At 42.3% G+C, this 25,412-nt stretch overlaps 1 protein-coding gene across 4 annotated transcripts in view; it reads right to left on the bottom strand.

The window, feature by feature from the left end:
• Positions 1 to 25,412, bottom strand: part of LOC133377361 (cytosolic phospholipase A2 epsilon-like) — a 70,421-nt gene that overhangs the window by 5,277 nt on the left and 39,732 nt on the right. For 3 of the 4 annotated variants that reach the window (XM_061611317.1, XM_061611318.1, XM_061611319.1), the window contains 7 exons: positions 23,434 to 23,656; positions 18,458 to 18,572; positions 15,929 to 16,066; positions 15,517 to 15,624; positions 10,304 to 10,498; positions 6,292 to 6,458; positions 4,402 to 4,588 (listed from right to left, as the gene is read on the bottom strand). In XM_061611317.1, the coding sequence (XP_061467301.1) occupies positions 4,402 to 4,588; positions 6,292 to 6,458; positions 10,304 to 10,498; positions 15,517 to 15,624; positions 15,929 to 16,066; positions 18,458 to 18,572; positions 23,434 to 23,656 (1,133 nt within the window). The remainder of the gene's footprint in view (positions 1 to 4,401; positions 4,589 to 6,291; positions 6,459 to 10,303; positions 10,499 to 15,516; positions 15,625 to 15,928; positions 16,067 to 18,457; positions 18,573 to 23,433; positions 23,657 to 25,412) is intronic. The other variant, XM_061611320.1, reaches the window with a different exon arrangement.

Raw genomic sequence — 25,412 nt, 5'->3', positions numbered from 1 at the left:
ACTCCCCCAGGGCATTCAGAGGAGAACATGCCAGGTGAGGGGAACTCGTCCCAGACAAGTCATGTCTGTGCCCTGTTCCGGTTCTCCTCATATCCACAGGATTTCGGGTTGTCCTATCAGCCAGCTCTCGGATCTCGAAGTGCTGCTTTTAAATGCCAGGTTGGTATATAATAAAACCTCCCTAGTCCATGATATAATTGTGGATGAGGGCGCCGACCTGGCATGCATAACCGAGACCTGGGTGGGGGAACAGGGAGGAGTTGCCCTCTCCCAGCTTTGCCCACCCGGGTACATGGTCCAGCACTGTGGTAGATCCGAGGGCCAGGGAGGGGGGGTCGCCGTGGTCTATAAGAGCTCTTTTCTTCTCACCAGGCACCCTGTCCAGGCTGTGACTGGCCTGGAGTGTCTCCACCTTGTGTTGGGCCAGCGAGACAGATTGGGAATTCTGTTGGTGTACCGCCCACCTTGCTGCCCAACAGCTTCCCTAGCTGAGCTGACTGAGATAGTCTCGGAGGTGTTGTTGGGATCCCCTAGACTTTTGGTACTGGGGGATTTCAACATCCATGCCGAGGCTGTCTTATCTGGGGCAGCTCAGGACTTCATTGCCACCATGACAACAATGGGGCTGTCTCAATTTTCTACTGGCCCAACGCATGTGTCGGGACATACTCTTGATTTGATCTTCGCCACTGGACATGGAGATGGTGATCTGCAGGTGGGGTGTTTTTCATCTACCCCATTGTCATGGACAGATCACTGCCTGCTGAGATTTAGGCTTATGGCGTCCCTTTCCCTCTGCAAAGGTGGGGGACCCATTAAGTTGGTCCGCTTCCGGAGACTAATGGATCCTCTGGGTTTTCAGAAGGCTCTGGGAGACTTTCCGGCTGATAAGACTAGTGCTCCTGTCGAGGCCCTGGTTGAACTGTGGAATACGGAAATGACCCGGGGTGTTGACACGATCGCTCCTGCGCGCCCCCTTCGATGTAGAGCTCATACAGCTCCGTGGTATACCCCGAAGCTGAGAGTGATGAAACAAGAGAGGAGGAGGCTTGAGTGCAGATGGAGGCGAACTCCTGACGGATGCAATTATGCTTTGGTAAGTGCCTCCACTAAGTTGTATATAGAAGCGGTAAAGGCAGCAAAAAAGTGTTATTTTGCTGCCACTATTAGATCATCTTTATGCCGCCCAGCGGAGCTTTTTAAGATAGTACGAGGGCTTTTACACTCTGGCCCTCAGGACACCACAGAGTCATCTGAAGCCTGCTGCAACGAGTTTGCGGGGCACTTCCAAAATAAAATCGCATGCATCCGTAGGGATCTCGACTCTAATGTTAGGACAGCTGAATCCATTGAGGTACCTGGATCACGGTCTTGTCCTCAATTATTGGATGAGTTTCAGTTGGTGCAGCTTGAGGAAGTTGACAAGATGCTTGGACTGGTGCGTGCAACCACGTCGGTACTGGAACCTTGCCCCTCTTGGCTAGTAAAACTAGCCGGGCTGGAACAGCCGGCTGGGCCAAGGAAGTGATCAATGCCTCCTTGAGAGAGGGAGTTGTCCCTCGCTGTCTCAAGGAGGCTGTAGTGAGACCTCTTTTGAAGAGGTCGTCCTTGGATCCAGATAATTTGAACAACTATCGACCGGTAGCGAATGTCCCATTTCTGGGCAAGGTCTTGGAATGGGTGGTTGCAAGCCAGCTCCAGGCGCTCTTGGATGAAACCGATTATCTAGATCCGTTTCAATCCGGTTTTAGGCCCGGTTTTGGCACAGAAACAGCCTTGGTTGCCCTGTACGATGACCTTTGTCGGGAGAGGGACAGGGGGAGTGTAACTCTGTTGATTCTCCTTGATCTCTCAGCTGCTTTTGATACCATCGACCATGGTATCCTTCTGGAGAGACTCGCGGAGTTGGGAGTCGGGGGTACTGCTTGGCAGTGGCTCCGCTCCTACTTGGCGGATTGTCTCCAGAAGGTAGTGCTTGGGGAGCATTGCTCAATACCCTGGACTCTCCATTGTGGAGTCCCTCAGGGATCGGTTCTGTCCCCCATGCTTTTCAACATCTACATGAAGCCTCTGGGTGTGGTCATCCAGAGTTTTGGAGTGCGTTGCCATCAGTATGCTGATGACACGCAGCTCTATTACTCCTTTTCATCTTCTTCAGGTGAGGCTGTTGATGTGCTGAACCGTTGCCTGGCCGCGATAATGGACTGGATGGGAGCTAATAAACTGAAACTCAATCCAGACAAGACTGAGACGCTGTTAGTGAGTGCCTTTTCCGCACAGATGGAGGATGTTCATCCGGTTCTGGATGGGGTTACACTCCCCCTGAAGGAACAGGTTCATAGTTTGGGGGTTCTTTTCGATCCTTCCTTGTCACTTGAGGCTCAGGTAGCCTCGGTGGCTCGGAATGCGTTCTACCATCTTCGATTGGTAGCCCAACTACGCCTCCATCTGTGCGGTGACGACCTCACCTCAGTTGTTCATGCTCTAGTGACCTCTAGACTGGATTACTGTAATGCACTCTATGTGGGGCTGCCCTTGAAGACAGTTTGGAAGCTGCAGCTAGTGCAAAACGCAGCAGCCAGACTGTTGACGAGGACCAATCGGTCCTCACATATTACACCTGTTCTGGCCCGCTTGCACTGGTTGCCGATTTGTTTCCGGGCCAGATTCAAGGTGCTGGTATTGACCTATAAAGCCTTACACGGTGTGGGCCCGCAATACCTGATGGAACGCCTCTCCCGCTATGAACCTACCCGTGCACTTCGTTCGACATCTAAGGCCCTCCTCCGAGTACCGACTCATCGAGAAGCTCAGAGGGTAATGACAAGATCCAGGGCCTTTTCAGTGGTAGCCCCTGAATTGTGGAACAGTCTCCCCGAGGAGGTACGCCTGGCGCCTACGTTGTTATCCTTTCGGCGCCAGGCTAAAACCTTCCTATTCTCCCAGGCATTTTAATGCATTTTATATATTTTAATGTTTTAATGTTTTAGTTATCTCAATACTGTTTAGTGTTATTATGTATCTGTATTTTATATCTAGTGATTTTTGTTGATTTATTGTATTATTGTATGTTGTACACCACCCAGGGAGCCATTGGCTATGGGCGGTTTATAAATGAAATTAAATAAATATAAATAAATAAATTCAGGAATCTGGTGGATTCCATTAGTCTCTGGGGGTAGACCACCTTAATCTGTCCACCACCCCTGCAGGGGAAGATTGGAACTATAAGTCTAAACTTCACCAGGAAATGGTCTGATCATGACACTGGGGGGACATCCACACCCCTATCTCCAGACCATCCTTTCCTCCATCTGGGGTAAAAATGAAATCAAGAGTGTGCCCTGCCCTATGTGTTGGACCAGTGACAACTTCAGACAGTCCCATGGTCATCATGGAGGCCATGAAGTCCTGAGCTGGAACACTAGTGACAGCCTGGACATTGAATCACCTAGGACTATCATTCTGGGCTCCTCCAATACCACAGCCGAGACAGCCTCTGCCAGGTCAATCAGAGAAGCTGCTCAGCAGCAGGGTCGACCTCCCTCTACCCATGATAACTGAAACTGACATCACCCATTTCCCTCCTTCCCAAGACTCCTCCTAAACACATGATATGAACAACTGCAACAGGCCACCAATAAAACCTATCCGAACAGTTATCCCAGTATGCCTCTGAGAGAATTGGGAACAGTATTATTAAGACTACGCCACCCAATATCTTTCACACAGGGCACATCCACTCTCCCCCCCCCATCTCACACCCAGGGAGGACCAGCCTCTGCCAGTTGTAGACTCTCACTCTGAAGGCATCTGTCATGGTGTCAGAATGGATGAGATAAGGAAAGTCTTGAGGGTAGCTGAAATGGACAAGCTGATTTGTGGTTGGTGGTTGATCGGTTTGTGGGTTTGGTATAGTAATTTTGTTTATTCTGTACTTGTATATATTTATAATAAGGGGAGAAGGAGAAGTTCTCCACCTCCATTCATCTTGGTTTTTAACATAGTACTGCAAGAAGTGCCAAGTGAAATGGTAGGATGTTGAAGGCTATTAGCTAGAAGTAAGATTTCATAAAGTTATGGCTGGGATAAAAGATTGTGAACAAATTTTACAAAGATCAAAGGACGGGGCATGTTACATAGAACTCAGGGACCATGACCCAAAGAACTACCATGTAGATGTGGATCAGTACCCCACACACTGTTTCTTGTTCTCTTCTGCATGTGTCTTCTCCTTCAATCCCAGCCATGAATTAAAAAATCTTGCCACACTGGGATCCTGCTGGGAGGAAGGGCGGGACAGACAGACAGACAGACAGACAGACTTGGAGCCAGGAATGAAAAACAACAGATAGGAAAGTCATGCTGTCTTTAGGAAGAATACTGCTCTTCTTTACTCACCAGGTGCTTTGTATTTTTGGAAGGTGTCACATACCAGGGGGAAATACACCAAGATAGGAGCCTTTGGACTCTCTGCTTTGTCAAAGAGGTAGCACTCCTTGAGATGCTTCTCATCTTCTTCTGTCAGCACAACCTTGGGGAATGGAATGCCCTGTTCCGCATAGTACTTTGTGGCTAAATTCAGTGGCTAGACCGTTAAACACAAACAAAATCAGAATCCAAAGAGATAAGGCTACAGCTTTGATTTCACATACACTAGTAGTTCCGCTAGAAGGATGAACAGGCACCTGACAGGGATATTTTGAATATGGGATATCTTGTTCTGGTATATAAGTAGATAAGGTATCTTAGATTTCCTAGTGCTACGCAGTGGCGGCTGTTGGTTTTATGACAGTGGAGCAGTGGAATCAACTCCAGGTTTTAGTCTTTAGACTTTCAAGGAGCTGTCCAAGGTGCTTCACCATTCAGACTAAAACCCTTTTACCAACTTTGACCGATAAGACAGCTGCAGCCATTTCTGGATCTGGATAGCCTGACCACTGTTGTCCATGCACTGATAACATCCAGGCTGGATTACTGTAATGTGCTCTATGTGGAGCTGCCTTTGAGATTGGTCCGGAAGCTACAGCTGGTGCAAAATGCGGCGGCAAGACTGCTCACTGGGGCAGGGTATCGCCAACATGTTACCCTGTTGAAAGAACTGCACTGGCTACCTACTAGCTACCGGGCTAAATTCAAGGTTGTGGTGTACAAAGCCCTACCCAGCTTGGGACCAGGGTACCTGAAAGACCGTCTTACCCCTTATATACCCAGTCAATCACTACGTTCTGCAGGTGAGGGCCTCCTGCAGCTACCTTATTAGGAGGTCTGTTCTGCACAACACAGGAAGCTGACTTTTAGTGTAGTGGCACCTACCCTTTGGAGGACTACAAACTGGGAGACCAGGGTTCGAATCCCCACATAGCCATGAAGCTCACTGGGTGACCTTGGGCCAGTCACTGCCTCTCAGCCTCGTGAAAACCCTATTCATAGGGTCGCCTTAGGTCGGAATCGACTTGAAGGCAGTACATTTACATTTTTAAATATTAGACAGGCATCATCTGTTATCTTTTTGGCACCTACTGAAGAACTTCCTCTTTCAACAAGCCTTTTCAGAAGAAACCTTATCTCAATCTGCGTCTGTGTTGGAATTGCTTTTTAATATATATATTTTTTTAAAAAATTAAAAAATATTTTTTAAAAAATATTTTAATATGTTTTAAGGATATTTTGTTGTAATATATTTTAAAGTCTGTTTTTATCATGTTTTAGAGTGTTTTTAGTGGTTTTGTTTGCTGCCCTGGGCTCCTACTGGGAGAAAGGGTGGGATACAAACAAATAAATAATAAAACCCGGAGCAGATTCCACTGTCCCACTGACATGTAGCCACCAGCTGTCATTGGTACTATGCATCTATAAGATGGAGAAAAAGGAAGAGGAGGAGGCAGCAGCAATAATTGCCTAAGTTCCAGTCTGTCTAATGGATCCATTGTCCTCTCTCAGTGCCTGTTTCCCTTTCTCTCTCTCTTTCAACAAAGATTGTGGGGGCTGGGAAGAAAGTCCATCTTGCTCCACATCACATCCTGTGTGAGAAGATTGATGGGTTGAGGCTAGATCTTTGGAGGGAGGGAGAAATGGGGACCTTCTAGGCAATGTTCCTTTGAACTCAATTATACTTAAAAAAAAAACCTTGAAAAAAGCATTGATTTCAATGCTTAAAATGTAGCTACACCAAATGACAATATTAAACAGCTCAGGTTATTCTACAAGCTCTTATTTGGAAGTGACACATTAATGAAAAGGCCAGTGATTATGGTCAAGTTATTAAAGACAATAAAAGAATCTTCTCACCAATGTCTGTGATCCTCCACTATAATTTAAATGCAAAATAACGTCAACTTTCCTCTCTGGCCTCAGAAGTGGTGGGCAGCTGGTATTGATGAAAAAAGCTGCATCTACAAGTTCCAAGTATTCTGCTGTATTACTCAATTGATTGGGTGAAGAATCTAACACAGTGTCTGAAAGGCAAATTGTTTAATAGCATACACAACAATGTAAAGGAAACAGATGTTATTAAAAACCAGGAAGACTCAATTAATTGTGTTATTAACATTTTAATGCTGCTGCAGTGCAGCCTTAATTAATTTATTTATTATTTGATTTATATATCCCACCCCTTCTCTCAGCAGGAGCCCAGGGCAGCAAACAAAAGCACTAAAAACATGAAAACATCATAGCATGTGTTTTTAAATTGCTTTTGAAAATGTGTTTTTAAATTTGTATATTTGTTTTTAATGTTTTTAATTGTTGTAAACTGCCCAGAGAGCTTCGGCTACGGGGCGGTATACAAATGCAATAAATAAAATAATAATAATAAATAAATAAATAAATAAAAACTTTAAAACACATTAAAACAAAACATCTTCAAAAAGTTTCTTTAAAAAACAGCTTTCAAAGCATCTTCTAAGATTAAAAACATTTTTAAAAAGAAGGTTTAAGAATATATTAAAAAGCAGTTCCAACACAGATGCAGACTGGGATAGGTCTCAACTAAAAGGCTTGTTGAAAGAGGAAAGTCTTCAATAGGCACCGAAAAAAATAACAGATGGCACCTGCCTAATATTTAAGGGGAGGGATTTCCACAGGGTAGGTGCTGCCACAGTTAAGGTCCATTTCCTATGTTGTGCAGAACGGACTTCCTGATAAGATAGTATATGCAGGAGGCCTTCACCTGCAGAGCACAGTGATCAACTGAGTATATAAGGGATAAGACGGTCTTTCAGGTATCCTGGTCCCAAGCTGTATAGGGCTTTATAAACCAAAACTAGAACCTTGACCTTGGCCCGGTAGCAACCAGTGCAATTCTTTTGGCAGCGGGGTGACATGTTGGCGATACCCTGCCCCAGTGAGCAGTCTCGCCACAGCATTTTGCACCAGCTGCAACTTCTGGACCAACCTCAAGGGCAGCCCCACATAGAGCGCATTACAGTAATCCAGCCTGGAGGTTACCAGTGCATGGACAACAGTGGTCAGTCTATCCCAGTCCAGAAACGGCCGCAGCTGTCTTACCAGCCAAAGCTGGTAAAAGGTACTCCTGGCCACTGAGGTCACCTGGGCCTCTAGCGATAAAGACGGATCCAGGAGCACCCCCACACTATGAACCTGCTCTTTCAAAGGGAGTACGACCCCATCCAAAGCAGGCAACTGACCAATTCTCGGGAACCACCAACCCACAGTGCCTCCGTCTTGCTGGAATTCAGACTCAGTTTATTGGCCCTCATCCAGCCCACCACCGAGTCCAGGCAGCGGTCTAGGGCTTGCATAGCCTCTCCCGATTCAGATGTTATGGAGAAACAGAATTGGGTATTGTCAGCATACTGCTTATACCTCGCCCCAAATCTCCTAATGACCACTTCCAATTTATTTATTTATTTATTTATTATATTTCTATACCACCCCATAGCCAAAGCTCTCTGGGCAGTTCACAACATATAACATCCAATATACAATTTAAAAACATATATTAAACTTAAAAATTATACCAAAAATACCTAAACATAATTAAACATATAAACAAGTACAAAACTCAGTACTAAAATATTAAATGTAAAATGCATTAAATCGATTGAATATTAAGATGTTAAGATGTAAATATTAAATTGCTAAAATATTTAAAATTATATATATTAAAATGCCTGGGAGAACAGGAAGGTTTTTACCTGGTGCCGAAAAGATAACAATGTTGGCGCCAGGCGTACCTCATCAGGGAGAGAATTCCATAATTCGGGGGCCACCACAGAGAAAGCCTGTTTTCTGGTTGTCACCTTCCGGACTTCTCTCTGGGTAGGCCCCCAAAGGAGGGCCTTTGATGTTGAACGCAGTGTACGGGTAGGTTCATATCGGGAGAGGCGTTCCATCAGGTATTGTGGTCCCAAGCTATGTAAGGCTTTATAAGTCAAAACCAGCACCTTGAATTGAGCTCGGAAGCATATAGGCAGCCAGTGCAAGCGGACCAGAAGGGTGTTATATGCTCGAATCTCCAAGTCCCTGTTAACAGTCTGGCCGCTGCATTTTGCACAAGCTGCAGCTTCCGAACCGTCTTCAAAGGCAGCCCCACGTAGAGTGCATTGCAGTAGTCCAACTTAGAGGTTACCAGTGCATGGACAACCGAAGCAAGGTTTTCCCTGTCCAGATAGGAACGTAGTTGGGCCACCAACCGAAGCTGATAGAATGCATTCCAAGGGCTTCATATAGATGTTAAACAGCATGGGGGACAAGTCGGTATGCTGCGGCACCCCACAGCACAACTGCCAGGGGGCTGAAAGACAATCACCCAATGCTATTCTCTGAAAACTGTCTTGGAGATAGGATCGGAAGTTGGCCCAGAATGGTATCAAAAGCTGCTGAGAGATCGTAAGAATAATAGAGTTGTACTCTCCCTGCCCTTCTCCCAATAAAGGTCATCCATCAGGGCGACCAATTTACTTATTTATAGTTTATATACTCTGTCTCCCACATGGGTGTCTCATGACAAGTACCTTTTATACTTCCATTTTTCATCAATTTTTAAAATCTCATTTCATCAACTTTTTAAATTTCAGTAGATCCTACAAAGCAATGATAAACCTATCAAGAAAAAGGAGCTACCTCTATCACCCCAAGTTCTTTGACTTAGTTTGCCTCCTTAGTTCATACTACATCCTAGCAACTTTAATTCAAAGAAACCTGGATGCATCCTGCTGGAGAATAAGTGGAGAGGATAACTTAAAACATATCCCTTCCTCAGCGCATCTTTTAAGTAGCCAAAAAAGAACCTCTTGTCACCATGACTGGAGCAACACAATTGTGATGCCACTCCCTCAAACCAAATCCATGCCTTAACCTCCCTTACTTTCCCCCCTTTGTTTGTCTTTGGAAACTGTTAAATGGCTTCTGGAAAACCTGGACCTCAGAAAGATAAATTATTCATGCAATCTTTTATCGGTATAATGTATGCTGGGTATAAAATGAACAAGAAAGGAAGACAGTCAAGGAAGTGAGCAAGGCCTATGGGGCCATAAGAGAATGACTGGCCACACAGGCTTCTAATAACCTAGGTATTAGCATACTCAGTCCCACCTCACTTTTGTGGCATCTGAGCTTTCACCAGATACTCTCCATGTAACCATGAGGATTAATTAGGTTTGAGTGGAACATGAGATTCTCAAGATACCACAATCAGTATCGTCAGCATTCAATGCTCAGGGGACTGAATATCCTGCAATAAATGCAAAACAAAATTCAAGAGTAGCAAACTGTGGGCAACTCTCCCCCGCCCCCGAGTAACATAACACTCCTAGGCCCTAACATCACCAACCTCATGAGGCCCTACTTAACTTGTTAGCCTCTAGCAGTGGTAGAGGGAGAAGCACTTCTAAAATTGTGTAAGGCATGCACTCTGCGAATTGTCCAAAATGACGAAACCCTTAAGCAGCTAACTGAAGAAACCTGTGTACACCAATACACATGCCTAGCATCAACTTGTGGGCACTTCTCCCCTGCCTCCACTACTGAAGAGGCTGATTAATTTGAAGGGGGATGGAGAAAGAAGTTGAGGAGCTGGGGGGCTAACAACTGCAGGTGGATGTTGACCAAGGAATCTCCTAAGTTGGTAAAAAAGGTTATGTGAGTCTAGACCTTTTAAATGTTGGATACATTATGTGCAATGTACCCAGTCTTACATATAATTGGGGAAGAGGATCATGCCCCCCCTTTGTTGTTTTTCCTAGTGATGAACAGTTTTGGTTGACCAAGTCCATTGTCCAATCCGATATAAAAGAGAAGAAGAGAAAAGTGAAGAGATTTGGTTAAATGAGTACATTACCTTTCCAGGTAGAAAACCTGTCATTCTCCAAGTATTTATTATTCAGTTGGAGGCCCCTCATGAAATTGTGATATTGTGCAGTAACTGGACGCCACATTACAACATCTCTAAGCACATCTGTAAGGGTCCCGCTGGGGATGAAGAGGCGTGTGGGCTGCACATATGGCCTCTTAGGCCGTCTGTATGGAATACCATCTGTGTGGAACACAGAGATTTGTTTAGATCCATTGTTCAATGTGCTCGTTTGTAGTAGCAATAAATGAAATTGCTGCTGCTACTACTACTAACAACAACAATACTTAAAAGTTTTGAAAGGCATGTGTTTCATGTGTGTGTTTTAATCAGACAGGGCTGTATTTTAGCATTTGTACTCTTTCTTTTTACTCTTTCTTAGTGATTGGACATCTGGTTATTATGTCATTGAGTCCCACTCCTCTAAACTGTCCTCTGCAGGAATCCCTTTACTGATTTATGCTCATGATGCTGGACTGTTTTCATTACCCAAAATAGGCCCCCCAAAATTACTACCAGTTTTTGGCCCTTATTGCCCTAAGAATAGGTTAAATTATAATAAACCCAAGATCCAACTGTTTCCAAAAAACTATAAACTGTATGAATAGGCCTTAAATGGTAAGAAAACAGAATACGTTGTTTATATAAAATACTTGAGTATCCAAACAGAAAATTCAGCTTCTTGGTTCGAACAATGAAAACAGACTGATTCTGCTAATTGCAGGGTTTTTCCACACATCCATTTTATTCCTTCAGCTATTCTAGCTTTTATAGCCAAGTCTTTGGCTCAGTTTGCCTTTGGCATGTGCCTATATGGATCATTAGCTTCAACTCACAACTGAAAAGGGCTAAATTTACTTCCCTCTGGAAGATTTGGGGCTTACCATCTTGTGTAGGGAATGCAGCTTTATATCTGGAAATGGGTATAAAATCAGTTGAACGTAACACTTGGATAAATGTCCTGAAATGATGTTTGTGTTTGCACTTATCCTCTGTTTCTTTTAGTTACATTAACTTACTGTTCTCTAATTCCTAGGTCATCTGATGGATGCAGGTAATGAAAAAGAAGATTCTCCCCTGAAGCTTTGGACAGTTATAATCTAAAGAAGGCTCAGCTTTGTTTTCCAAAAGTTAATAGATCTAGATTTCCAGCATCTGCGAAACTGCAGCTGATAAGTCTTGCTCTCCATTATACTTAAATAATATTCCAAATTATGAAATTGCCAGAGTTTCATACTTGCAATCATTATTTTAAAATATAGGAGAGCATTTATGCTCCCCCCACTTTATTGTTCTGCACTCTGCTCTGCTCACTAGCAATTTAAGCACCTAATGGACATCTTTATCCCTGTGGAATTGGACAGAAAGAATCAGTGGGTTATGTTCATTAATACTGCAATTTATTTAAGGAGTCTAAGAACACAAGAACACAAGAACGTAAAAACAGCTTGCTGGATGAGGCTAGTGGCTCATCTAGTCCAGCATCCTGTTCTCACAGTGGCCAATCAGATACCCACGGGAAACCTGCAAGCAGGACCTGAGTGAAGAGCACTCTCCCCTCCTGTGGCTTCCAGCAACTGGTTTTCAGAAGCATACTCCATCGGACTATGGTGGCAGGGCACAGCCGTCATGGCTAGTAGCCATTGACAGCCTTATCCTCGATGAATCTGTCTAAACTTCTTTTAAAGCCATCCAAGTTGGTGGCCATCCCTGCCTCTGTGGAAGTGAATTCCATAGTTTAACCATGTGCTGCATGAATAAGAACTCTCTTGCGTCTGTCCTGAATCTTCTAATATTCAGCTTCATTGAATGACCATGAGTTCAGTGTTATGGAGAAAAAAAATTCTCTATCCACTTTCTCCATGCCTTGCATAATTTTATACATTTCTATCATTTCGCCTCTTACTCACCTTTGCTCTAAACTAAAAAGCCAAATGCTGCAATTTTTCTGCATAGGGGAGTCGCTCCATCCCTTTGATTGCTCTTTTCTGAACCTTTTCCAACTCTACAATATCCTTTATGAAGTGAAGTGACCAGAAATGTACACAGTATTCCAAATGCGGCTGCTCTATAGATTTATACAAAGGCATTATGGTATCAGCAATTTTATTTTCAATACCTTTCCTAATGATCCTTAGCACTGAATTTCATTTGCCACTTCACTGCCCATTCACTCAGTTTGGGGAGGTCCTTTTGGAGCACTTCACAATCCCTTTTTGTTTTAACAACCCTGAACAATTTAGTATCTTCAGCAAACTTGGCCACCTCTCCCCTGACTCTTGGTCATTAATGAACAAGTTAAAAAGCACAGGTCCCACTTCTGATCCGGGGGGGGACTCCACTTTCTACAGACCTCCACTGGGAGAACTGTCCATTTATTCCTGCTTTCTGCTTCCAGCTACTTAACCAATTCCTGATTCACCCTAGGACTTCTCCTCTTATTCCATTGCTGCTAAGCTTACTTAGGAGTCTTTGGTGAGGTACATTGTCAAAAGCCTTTTGGAAGTCTAAGTACACTATGCCCAGTGGATTACCTCCAGTACATGCTTGTTGACACTCTCAAAGAATGTGAATAGGTTAGTGAGACAGGACTTTCCCTTGGAGAAGCCATGCTGGCTCTGCTTTTTCTATATGCTTGGTTAATTTATCTTTAATAATACTTTCTACCAGTTTTCTTGGGACAGACATTAAGCTAACCGGACTGTAATTTCCTCCCCACCCCTGGATCCCTTTTTAAGAATTGGCGTTACATTGGCCACTTTCCAATTACATTTTTTGTTAGAAGAGCAGCATTCACATTTGAGATCTTTGAGAACTCTCGGGTGGATGTTAACTGGACCTGGTGATTTGTCAATTTTTATTTTGTTTATTAAGCCTAGAACTTCATCTCTTGCCACCACTATTTCCCTGAGTTCCTCAGACTCCCTTCCTGCAAATGTTAGTTCAGGTTGAGGGATCTGCCATATATCCTCTTACTGAGAAGACAGATGCAGAACAGTCATTTAGCTTCTCTGCAATCTCCTTATCATTCTTTAGTACACCTTTGACTCCCTTATCATCCAAGGGTCCAATCACCTCCCTAGACAGTCTCCTGCTTTGAATGTTCTTAAAGAATTTTTCTTGTTGCTGATTTTTAAGTTCTTAGCAATGTGGTCTTCAAATTCTTTTTTAGCATTTCTTGTATTTCTTTTGCCAGAGTTTATGGTCCTTTTTATTTTCCTCATTTGGGCAAGACTTCCAATTTTTGAAGGAAGCCTTCTTGCCTGTAAAAACTTCTTTGATTCTGCTAATTAACCACACCAGCATCCTCTTGGCCCTGGTGGTGCCTTTCCTGATCTGTGGTATACACTCCAGTTGAGCTTCTATTATTGTATTTTTAAATAACTACCGAGCATTTTCGAGTGATTTTATCTTCTGGGGTTTGTCTTTCAACTTTCTTTTTACCAATCCCCTAATTTATGGAAAATTTCCACTTTCGAAGTCAAATGTGAGTGTGTTGGATTTTCTTGGCAATTGGCCATTTACATGTATGTTTAATTTAATAGCGCTATGGTCACTGTTTCCAATCAGTTCAGCAACACTTACATCTCGCACTAGGTCCTGAGTGCTACTTAAGATTTAAGTCCAGGGATGCTGTCCCTCTGGTCAATCCCATGACCAACTCTTCTAGGGCATAGTCATTTAGGGTATCTAGAAATGTTACCTCTTTGTCATGACTGGAACATGTGTGTAGCCATTCTGTGTCAGGGTAGTTGAAGTCACCCATTACTACAACATTTCCTAGTTTGGATGCTTCCTCAGTTTCATTTCTCATCATAAGATCTCCTTGAACATTTTTATCAGGAGGACAAGAGAATGTCCCCAGTACTAAGTTACTCTTGAAGCACGGTATCACAATTGATTCTGTGAAGGAGTCTGCCTCTTTTGGGGTTTCTAGCTTGCTAGATTCAATGCCCTCTTTCATGTATAGAGTCTGGAAAGAGGCTGATTCTTCCTTTGTTAAGAACTCTACCCACAAGACTCACTGAAATTCTAATATCTTACTGTTTGGGTGGTGACTCTTCCTATGTCACTTAAAAGGTGGCTGATTTTCCCCCTTTCCTCAATACAAATTAGAAAAAAGGATAAAATAGCATTATTCTTATGTTAACTAATTATCCTGTGTTCATCAACTTGCATTGGTCTGTGAACATAGTAAATCTATGCCAAGTGAAAAATCTGACTTTCAAAAGGTCAAATCTAAAATCTGAAATTTTCAATTTGTCCAAAATTTTGTAAATCCTTAGTGTTTCTCCAATGATTGGCCCTTATACTATATCAAAGTTCATGCAGTTAAAGGAGAGGAGAATTCCAATAAGGATGCTCCTGGAATTAGACAGCTTTAGACTAGAATGCTACTGGTTGCCCATTAATAGTTTGACAGGAGCTCAGAGTCCCTCATCACTGAAAGGATCCTTGAGAAGTTATTTGGCTAAAAGAACACTTGTCATAAAACTTGCATCCTCCAAGACAAATTCTCCATTCCACAATTTTAGTCTTAGACTGAAAGGAAGCAAACAGCCTGCTCCCAGCCTGGCTAGCTGAGGGCTCATAATATGCAACTATTGTGTAATGTACATGTTGCTATTCATTTCCAAAGTTTCCTGCAATGTATAGTCCTTGAGCCCCATTGGGGGGTGGGGGAGAAGAGGTCATCTTATATCCAAATATATTCAAATAGAAGGAGCAATTGATATTACAACTAAACACTCACTTATAGCTTTGGCACTCTTACAATTTATATATGATAGAATAGGGGAAGGGCCATAGCTCAGTGGTAGAGCATCTGTCTTGCATGCAGAAGGTCTTCTGTTTAATCCCCAGCATTTCCAGGTAGGGCTGGGAGAGGCTCCTGCCAGTTGGTGTGGACAACACTGAGCGAGATGGACCAATGGTCTGACTCAGTATAAGGCAGCTTCCTGTGTTAGTATGTCGAATAGGCTGAAATAGGCTGTACTGCCAATGAGGAATGGAATTGCCAATTAGGAAGAGACTGCAAACTAGGAATTGGGATGGAGAGGGGAAAATGAGGCAGAGTCACAGTTTTCCCAAGCTTTCCATTTCCAACTAATTAACTTAAAAACAAACCACCTCTAAAATTCTCTGCAAAGGAAAGCCCTTCCAAGGAACATTAACCAAAGGAGAAGCAGTGTTCTACTGACCAATATCAGCCACTTTGTCTCTTGTCCACCTGTGCCAGAAGTCCTCTGAACACTCTGCTAAATATAAGGCATCCAGCACATTTTGGGAAAATATATTACTCCACAAGCCTGAGAAGCACAGAACATGCAAAACAAAACAAAACCAAATCATTTGATATCAGAGTTTAGAAGAATTTTCAACCAGCTTTGATGAAAGGTGCAACCATACAGTAAATAAAGTGTTGCATTTGTTTCTTTAATTTATGGTTTTGAAATAAAAATCATGTTAATAAGAACTTTACTACTGTTCTCACTCCCATCAGAAAGGCATTGAAGACAGGAGTACAGTAAAATGATATGGGTGGTTAGCTGTCAAAATGCACATAACTAAAACAATATAGATTTTGTTTGTATGGTTACTTAGATAAGCCACCTTGCATGAAACAGAGCCGAGATTCCGGGATCTTCTTCATCAAGCGACCCATGAAGAACTCACTCCCAAAGTTTTCTGCATTAACAAAAGCTCCATATTTCAGTAAGCCTACTTCATAGGGTGTGAATTCCACCCACTCTGCAAACAACATATAAAAATAATTGTAATTAAGACTAAAGGCAGGAAAGTCATCTAAAAAAACCAAATAATTTAAGAATGACAGTGGAGGAAAGCTGACAATCAACGTACGTTCCACCTGTTGACAATATCCATAATTAACCACTTCTGTGGCTTTGCACATTAAATAAGTTCTCTTTAACAGCATGCATGTGAAAACTGCTCCACATGATGGCCATAACACATTCTGCCCTCACTATGTGGGCCTTCTCCATCTGTGGCTGATAGTAAAGTGGAAACTTTCTGTGCAATGAGGGCAATTTATATGGCACTTAGGGCTGCCAGTATATGGAAGCAGTTTCCATGTGACGATTAATCCAAGTGTGACACAGGCCCAGGATGGAGGAGAATTAGCATTGCCTTATTAAAGGTGGTACTGAAGACTATTATTAGCCTTATGGCTAGTGGCAGGAACTCCCTAGAACCGAAATGATGGAGAACATTAAGAAATCAGAGAGTTGGCTCATGCAGGACCCTGTGAACCAGTATCTAAACATGACTAACCACTCTGACAAGTGTTACAACCAATTGTGGAGAACCTGTCCATTTGCCATGGGCCCCACCCACATACCTGGTTGCTCAATCTCTTGCAGCACCTGGCATCTTACTGGAGCAGAGAGAAATAAGGAAGTTACTAGAACTTCTGTGTCATTTTTTGCTGCTGCAAGGAGGTAAGCGTTGTTGGTGAGCAAGTAAATGGGCAAGCAGGGAGCAATGCTGAAACAGGACAGGAAGGGGGATCTCCATAGGTTGCTGTAGCATCTGTCAGAACCAACAGCAGCTATAGAGTGCACTGAATACAGGCTCAACAATCATGTCAAGATTCTCTTGTTTTATCTTGTTTTAATATTTTGCATAAAAGTAAATGTATTGTTTATTTTATTCTTTTGTGACAATAATTAGTTTTGGGCAATTAATAAATTAGCCCTAGTTTAGGGCTCCTGTGTGAACTGGGGTGCTGTGGTCTAGTGGATAGCAATCAGGTTAAACTTGTGATGAAATAGCTTCCATACTCAACTGTAGCAGATGGGTAAACAATGAGCTCCTCCAACCTTTGCAAACCACTGATCGGTTTGAAACTTTGAATAACCCATCTGAGACCCTGGGGCAGGAACACACTGGAGAGTTCTCCCATCCTGGGCCCCATGCCCAGGATGCACCTGGCATGCATGCAGGCTTCTCCCATTGAGAATATGGTCTGAGCTAAACATAATCAGTTTTCCTCTGCCTAATGATCAGTAGCTTCAGCTACTTGAATCTCCCTGCCTCTCAGCTGAATACGTTAGGCCAGTGGAGGCTAATGGCTCCGACGTCAGTGGGGCAGAGAATCTACACTGACATTTCAGCACCTTGGGCAGCTCCTTGAAAGGTCAGACTAAAACCTGGAGTGGATTCATTGCCCCACTGACATCGGAGTCATTAGCCTCCACTGCATCAGGGTTAAGAGTGGGAGTTGGTAAGGAGTGGGAGTTGCAAATTTCCAAACCTGCTTTGCCTGCAGCTTCTGCATGAAACTCTAAAGTGGCTCTGTTCACACAGCTCCAGGTCTTGTTCCCCTCACCCCTTTCATTATTTATTATTCAATAAAACATATACAAATAGGGGTGGAAGAATCTGTAAATTTTGGTTTCTCTATATTTCTCACTATCCCAATCTTAAACTCGGTTTGCTACACTACTGCAGCAGTTTGCAATGTATTTTTAAAGTCCTCCTGAAAATTCATCAGTACTTTAGCGCACATTTCTCCTAATAGAGTTTTGTATGTAATTTTCCATAATTTACTAAATTTGGCAAACATTGTTCCTAGTATAAATGCATTTTTCTTATTTTCACGAATATGATCATTTTTATATGGAGCTTTCCCTAAGATACAAAATTTTAACATGTTTTGTTGGAGAACTTGATCACAAAATTCAAAGTAGTATGAATTTGAAGGGATAGGTGTATTTCAGTTCATGTTTTATTTAAGGAAAGTGTAAATTAGGTAGTTGACTTTACAATACAAACTGAACCAAATTTCTCCCCCATTCCTACACCAAAAGAATCATGCAATAAGGTAGTGCATGCAATTAAAAAAAATAGTTTAAATATTTCTACCTACACCTTACTCATCTGTTGCACAAAATCCAAGAATTCTCATAGGATTTTGAAACAAAACTTCTAATCTTGATAAAGGTATAGAGATGTTCTCTCACACACATTTTAGATACATGGACATAAAACCCGCAATCTGTGCTTCCTCAACTTACAGGCGAGTAAGCATGTCGAACAATGTCACCCAACAGCTTCCTCCAGACCCATCTGGCACCCAGCCTTCAAAATAAGCTCACATAATATATGTCCTTGCCTTACCTTTAAAATCTAGGGTGCTGTATCTTTCTTTCACATTCAGAGCAAGGTAGATGGGAAAGGGATTCTGACCCAGATTCACAGCCTGTCGTTGATCTGAGAGCTTATGGGGATCAGGCTGTTTGGGGAAACAACCATTAACAGAAGAGCAAGAGACACAAAAAAATTTCACAAAGAACTTTTCATAATATATCTGGGTTCCTGATCTTGGGTTGGATACAACCTTTGTTCCTACTGGTGGAGGATGAGAAACAATTTTTGCCAATTCTTTTCTCCCACTGCCACTTCCTGCACTGTTTCAGAGTGTTGGGGGGTCCCCTGGAACAGTGCAGAAAGAGCACTGGGGGCTGCAGAGAAAAGAGGAAGTAACAAAAATAATCTCCCACACACACACATACTCCATCTGGATCCCTCCAGTGGATCATTGATGAAAGGATACTTTCTGTCTGCAAAAGGTGAAGTCTGGAGCCAACCTATTATCATTTCCACTCAATTACTAGATAGTCGAGGTGCAATCAAATCACAAGTTTCAAAATAAACTCATTCTTTATGCACATTTGTTGTTATATGCCTTCGATTACAACTTATGGCAACCCAATTAATCAGCAACCTCCAACAGCATCTGTTATAAACCACCCTGTTCAGATCTTGTAAGTTCAGGTCTGAGGCTTCCTTTATGGAATCAATCCATCTCTTGTTTAGTCGTCCTCTTTTTCTATTCCCTTCTGTTTTTCCCAGCATTATTGTATTTTAAAGTGAATCAGGTCTTCTCATTATGTCTCCAAAGTATGATAACCTCAGTTTCATCATTTTAGCTTCTAGTGATAGTTCTGCTTTAATTTGTTCTAACACCCAATTATTTGTCTTTTTCACGGTCCATAGTATACGCAAAGCTCTCCTCCAGTACCACATTTCAAATGAGTTGATTTTTCTCTTATCCGCCTTTTTCACTATCCAACTTTCACATCCATACATAGAGATCGGGAATACCATGGTCTGAATGATCCTACCTTTAGTGTTCAGTGATACATCTTTGCATTTGAGGATCTGTTCTAGTTCTCTCACAGCTGCCCTCTCCAGCCTCTAGCCTTCTTCTGATTTCTTTACTATTATCTCCATTTTAGTTAATGACTGTGCCAAGGTATTGATAATCCTTGACAAGTTCATTGTCAACTTTAAGGTTACATAAATCTTCTGTTGTCATTACTTTAGTCTTCTTGACATTCAGCTGTAGTCCTGCTTTTGTGCTTTCCTCTTTAACTTTCATCAGCATTCTTTTCAAATCATTACTGATTTCTGCTAATAGTAGGGTATTGTCTGCATATCTTAAATTATTGATGTTTCTCCCTCCAATTTTCACACCTCCTTCATCTTGGTCCAATCCCGCTTTCCATATGATACGTTCTGCGTACAGATTAAACAAATAGGGTGATAAAATACAACCCTGTCTCACACCCTTTCCGATGGGGAACCAATCTGTTTCTCCATATTCTGTCCTTACAGGAGCCTCTTGTCCAGAGTATAGGTTGCGCATCAGGACAATCAGATGCTGTGGTACCCCCATTTCTTTTAAAGCATTCCATAGTTTTTCATGATCTACACAGTCAAAGGCTTTGCTGTAGTCTATAAAGCACAGGGTGATTTTCTTCTGAAATTCCTTGCTCCGTTCCATTATCCAACGTATGTTTGCGATATGATCTCTGGTGCCTCTTCCCTTTCTAAATCCAGCTTGGACGTCTGGCATTTCTCGCTCCATATATAGTAAGAACCTTTGTTGTAGAATCTTGAGCATTACTTTACTTGCATGGGATATTAAGGCAATAGTTCGGTAATTACTGCATTCTCTGGGATCCCCTTTCTTTGGAAGTGGGATATATATTGAACGCTTCCAGTCTGTGAGCCAGTGTTTAGTTTTCCATATTTCTTGACAAATTTTAGTCAAAATGTGGACAGATTCAGTCTCAGTAGCTTGTAGCAACTCTTTTGGTATGCCATCTGTTCCTGGTGATTTGTTTCTTCCAAGTACTTTAAGAACAGCTTTCACCTCACATTCTAAAATTTCTGGTTCTTCATCATATGGTTCCTCCATGAATGAATCTGTCATCCTTGCATTTCTTTTATAGAGTTCTTCAGTGTATTTCTTCCATCTTCCTTTTATTTCATCTCGGTCAGTCAGTGTGCTCTCCTGTTGATTATTCAACATCTCTACTCTTGGTTTACATTTCTGTTTAATTTTCTAATATTTTGGAATAGGGCTCTTGTTCTACCCTCTTTGTTGTCCACTTCTATTTCTATACAATAACTATTGTAATAGTTCTCTTTGTTCCTACGCACTGGTTGTATTGTTGCATTTAGGATTCTAACCTTGTTTCTAACTCCTTTTGCTTTTGCTTTCCTTCTCTCTTTAACCATTTTAAGAGTTTCCTCATTCATTGAGGTCTTTCTTTTTAACTAGAGGTATTGTCTTTTTGATTTCTTCCCTGATAATGTCTCTTGGCTTCAATCCGTAGTTCTTCTGGTTCTCTTTAAACTAAGTTTAAAGCCTCAAATCTGTTCCTTATTTGATCTTTATATTCTTCTGGGATGTTATTTAAATGGTATTTTAGTATTATCCTTGCTTTGTTCTTCTTCTTTAGCTTTACTCAGATTTTTGATATTACCAGTTCATGATCTGTACCACAGTCTGCTCCTCGTCTTATTTTCGCAGAAAGTATGGAACTTCTCCATCATTTGCTACCGATTTATATAATCCATTTGATTCCTATATTGACCATCTGGTGATGTCCATGTGTACAGTTGTCTTTTTGGTTGCTCAAAAAATGTGTTTGCAGGAAACAAATTATTAGCTTCACAGAATTCAATAAGTCTCCTGCTTCATTTCTGTCTCCTGAGCCCCATTTCCCCACAATTTCTAGTTCTTCTCTGTTCCCTACCTTTGCATTCTAGTCCGCCATGATTATCAGCACATCTTGTTTTGGTGTGTGATCAATTTCTTCCTGTACTTCTTTGTAAAATCTTTCCAATTCCTCTTCCTCTGTGTTTGCCATTGCAGCATAGACTTGGATGATGGTTATGTTAATAGGTTTCCCATTTAATCTCATTAATATCACTTGCTCAGACCTTGCGTTATAGCTCCTAATTGCTTTTGCTACATCTCGTCACTATTAAAGCAACCCCGTTTCTTCTTAATTTCTCATTTCCTGCATAAAATATTTTTAGTTGCCCGATTGAAAATGTCCATTCCTGTCCATTTTAATTCACTCATGCCAAGTATTGTAATGCTGATACATTCCATTTCTTGCTTGACAATTTCTAACTTTCCCTGGTTCATGCTTCTCACATTCCATGTTCCTATTGTGTACTTCGTACAACTCCAGACTCTCCATTCGCATCTGTGTGCATCAGCCTCTGGGCTTCCTTTTGGCTTTGACCCAGCTGCGTCATTAGTCACAGTGCTACTCATCTGTTGTTCTTCCCCAGGAGCTCGGTGAGTGCCTTCTGACCTGGGTGTCTCGTTTTCTAGCACTATCTTGTGTTGCATTTTGGATAGTCTATTCATAGGGTTTTCATGGTAAGAGGTGTTCAGAGGTGGTTTACCATTGCCTTTCTCTGAGTCTGAATGCATCCTAGTCTGGTGTTTCAGCTTTGACCATTCTGCCTTGGGTGCACCTGCTAGGAGTCTAGCTTCTTGATCTAGACTCCTGACAGCATTGCTCTCAGCTTCTTTAACACTCTCAACCCCCCACACCACCTTAAGGTGTGCATCCTAGAGGGGGTATATACTCATAAATGTCTCATATTGTGCTGCTGTTGGAATGTTCATTTCTATTAGATTTTTATGAAAGGTACACATTTTTGTATCTTGCGACAAAATGTATGGTATCATTCTTTCCAACATTTTGATCTTGTAATTTAATACTTGTAGTAAAAGATGCATATGTTGGGAAGATTTAATGTAATCTCTTTTATTGTGACAGGAAATGGAATAGTCTGAGAGATATGCTCAGATAATCAGAAAGTGCTCAGATAATCAGAAATTCAGATAAACGAAAGAGCGGTTAGTGTAGAATTATATGTCTCCATGGAAGAGTCACACTGAAACAAGGCAATAAAGATTCAAAGGTTCCCCTACTATGAACCTAGGAAGCTGTTTTACATCAATTCAGGCCACTGGTCCATCTACCTCAACTGGTGGGCGGCTCTCCAGGATTTCAGGGCAGAGAATCTTTCCTAGCCCTACCTGGAGTTACTGGAGATTGAACTGGTACCTTCTGCATGCCAAGTAGATACTCTACTACTTCTCTGTATTTGTGGTCTGTTCTTTCATTTTTGTCTGGAACAGATACACAACACAATGCCTCAGCTAAGCATAAGCATCTTTTGAAAGGTTCATAACAACTTTTTACTTTGTTTGGTTTTGAAGAAGCAGAGTTACATTAGATGGATGGGTAGTAAAATCTGCTGAGTTAGCATGATGCAGTGGTTAGAGTATTGGGTTTGAATGATTTAGTATCAAATCTGTACTCAGCTATAAAGCACTCTGGGTGGCCATGCGTATGTCACTCTTTCTCAGCCTACCCTATCATACAGGCTTGGTATGAAATTCAAATGCCACTCTAAGGTCCTTAGGGATACAGATGAATGAACAAACAATGAGCGGCATCCAACTAGAGCAAAGAGTTTTAGCTGTACAATGGAATTTCCCCACCCAATCCTCTCCCTGCACATCTCCCTCTTCTGGGAGTTTCCCCAATCCTCCAGAGCAGATTTATGGGGCGCACAGGAGATACTGCCCATTATATTAGCAGATTTTGATGGGAGCTTTTTTGTTTCCACCCCAGCTCTTTATGACAGATGTGGTATAAATGTAAATTAAAGAAACAGTACCAAACAACCTTTTTCCTATCTTACTTTGTTCCAGTTTTCCATAAATGAGACCACATTATCATTTTTTTTAAAAAAAAGTGTGAATACAGTACCTCATCATGAAACATGGATTCAATAATGAGCCCCCAGAGATCAGTAAAAGATAGCTTGTGTCCTTCTAGGTGCCTCTGCCAGATTTCCTTTTCATAGTATTTTAAGTGCTTCCCAGAAAAACAGGAGAGTTTGTTTTTCATGACATGTTTCCGAGCATCATTGATTTGACCTTCCAAATCCTTGTGTGACCAATCTGCATCTTCATATAAATTTACCATTGTCCTAAGGAAAAGAAGTTTTAAAAGGGGGGAAAGCTAAAATTGAAATTGGCCACTAACTTGGGCCAATACAGATGGCCACTTACCAAGAGATATCTTATTGCCTTGTTCATGTTAGGGATACTGAAGGAATTTGTTGCATCTGCATTCTTACATAAACTCATCTGATCTGCACCTCATGGACTATAGTGCGGATTAGAATGTTGTCTTCCTTAGAAACCTACACTGTAACAAATTGATATGAGGAGGGCATTAGATAGGGGAGAATTCACCTTTCTTGTCCTCCTCGATCTCTCAGCGGCTTTTGATACTGTCGACCACAGTATCCTTCTGCTTCGCCTGGAGGAATCGGGAATAGGAGGCACTGTACTATGGTGGTTCCATTCCTTTCTTTCCGACAGGCATCAACAGGTAGCATTGGGGGAGGAGGTTTCAGACCCTTGGCCTCTCAATTGTGGTGTGCCACAGGGCTCTATCCTCTCTCCCATGCTATTTAATATCTATATGAAGCCGCTGGGAACAATCATCAGGAGATTTGGGCTGCAGTGTCACCAATATGCGGATGACACTCAGCTCTATCTCTCGTTTAAATCTTCACCAGAGTCTGCTGTGGAGACCATGTCCAAGTGCCTGGAATCCGTGAGTGGATGGATGGGAAGGAACAGGCTGAAGTTGAATCCTGATAAGACTGAGGTGCTACTCGTGGGAGACAAGGGAGGGTTGGGAGATGTTGACCTGGTGTTCGATGGGGTGAAATTGCCCCTGAAGGACCAGGTCCGCAGCCTTGGGGTTGTTCTTGATTCCAAGCTGTCCATGGAGGCTCAGATTTCGGCAGTGAGCCGGGCAGCTTGGTATCAATTGCACCTCATTTGTAGACTGCAGCCCTACCTTCCTGCTCATCAGCTCCCACTGGTGGTACATGCCCTGGTCACCTCTCGGTTGGATTACTGTAATGCGCTCTACGTGGGGTTACCCTTGAAAACGGTCCGGAAATTACAACTTATACAGAATGCTGCGGCTCGACTGCTTACAAACTGTCGCCGCTGGGAACACATCACCCCAGTGTTGTTCGACCTACACTGGCTTCCAGTTATTTTCCGGGCCCAATTCAAGGTGTTGGTATTAACCTTTAAATCCCTATACGGTCTCGGCCCAGTTTATCTGATGGAGCGCCTCCAGCGCCACCAACCATGCCGCCCAACAAGATCAGCCACACAGGACCTTCTCTCAATCCCGCCAACTAAAACAGCTAGGTTGGCTGAGAGAGAGAGAGGGCATTTTCAGTGGCAGCCCCCACTCTCTGGAACTCCCTCCCATATGACCTTCGACATGCCCCTTCCCTGAATGTATTCCTCCAAGCTTTGAAGACCTGGCTCTTCAGACAGGCCTTTGGGACTTACGGGGAGGGTTAAATTTTTACGACGAATAGCCTACTACTCTGTACTGGAACTGTTTTATTGTTTTATTGTTATATTGTATTTTATGATGTATTTTATTATGATGTAATGTATTGTTGTTAAATTGTACATCGCCTAGAGTGGCCATTGGCCAGATAGGCGACCCACAAATTAAATTATTATTATTTTTATTATTATTATTTGAGCGCTGCTTTTTAAAACCCGCACAACTTTTAAAACAGATAATAACAGCTTCCACCAGTTAGAAAGCACAGCAACTGCCTGCCATACATTGAAAATAAGACTGGAAATGCCCCTGGACCAATGGGACGTGATGACATCCCATCTCTCCTAGGGACATTG

The sequence above is a fragment of the Rhineura floridana genome, chromosome 2, assembly GCF_030035675.1.
Source record: "Rhineura floridana isolate rRhiFlo1 chromosome 2, rRhiFlo1.hap2, whole genome shotgun sequence".
In the NCBI taxonomy this organism is placed as follows: Eukaryota; Metazoa; Chordata; class Lepidosauria; order Squamata; family Rhineuridae; genus Rhineura; species Rhineura floridana.
This window is presented reverse-complemented; position numbering and strand designations above follow the sequence as displayed.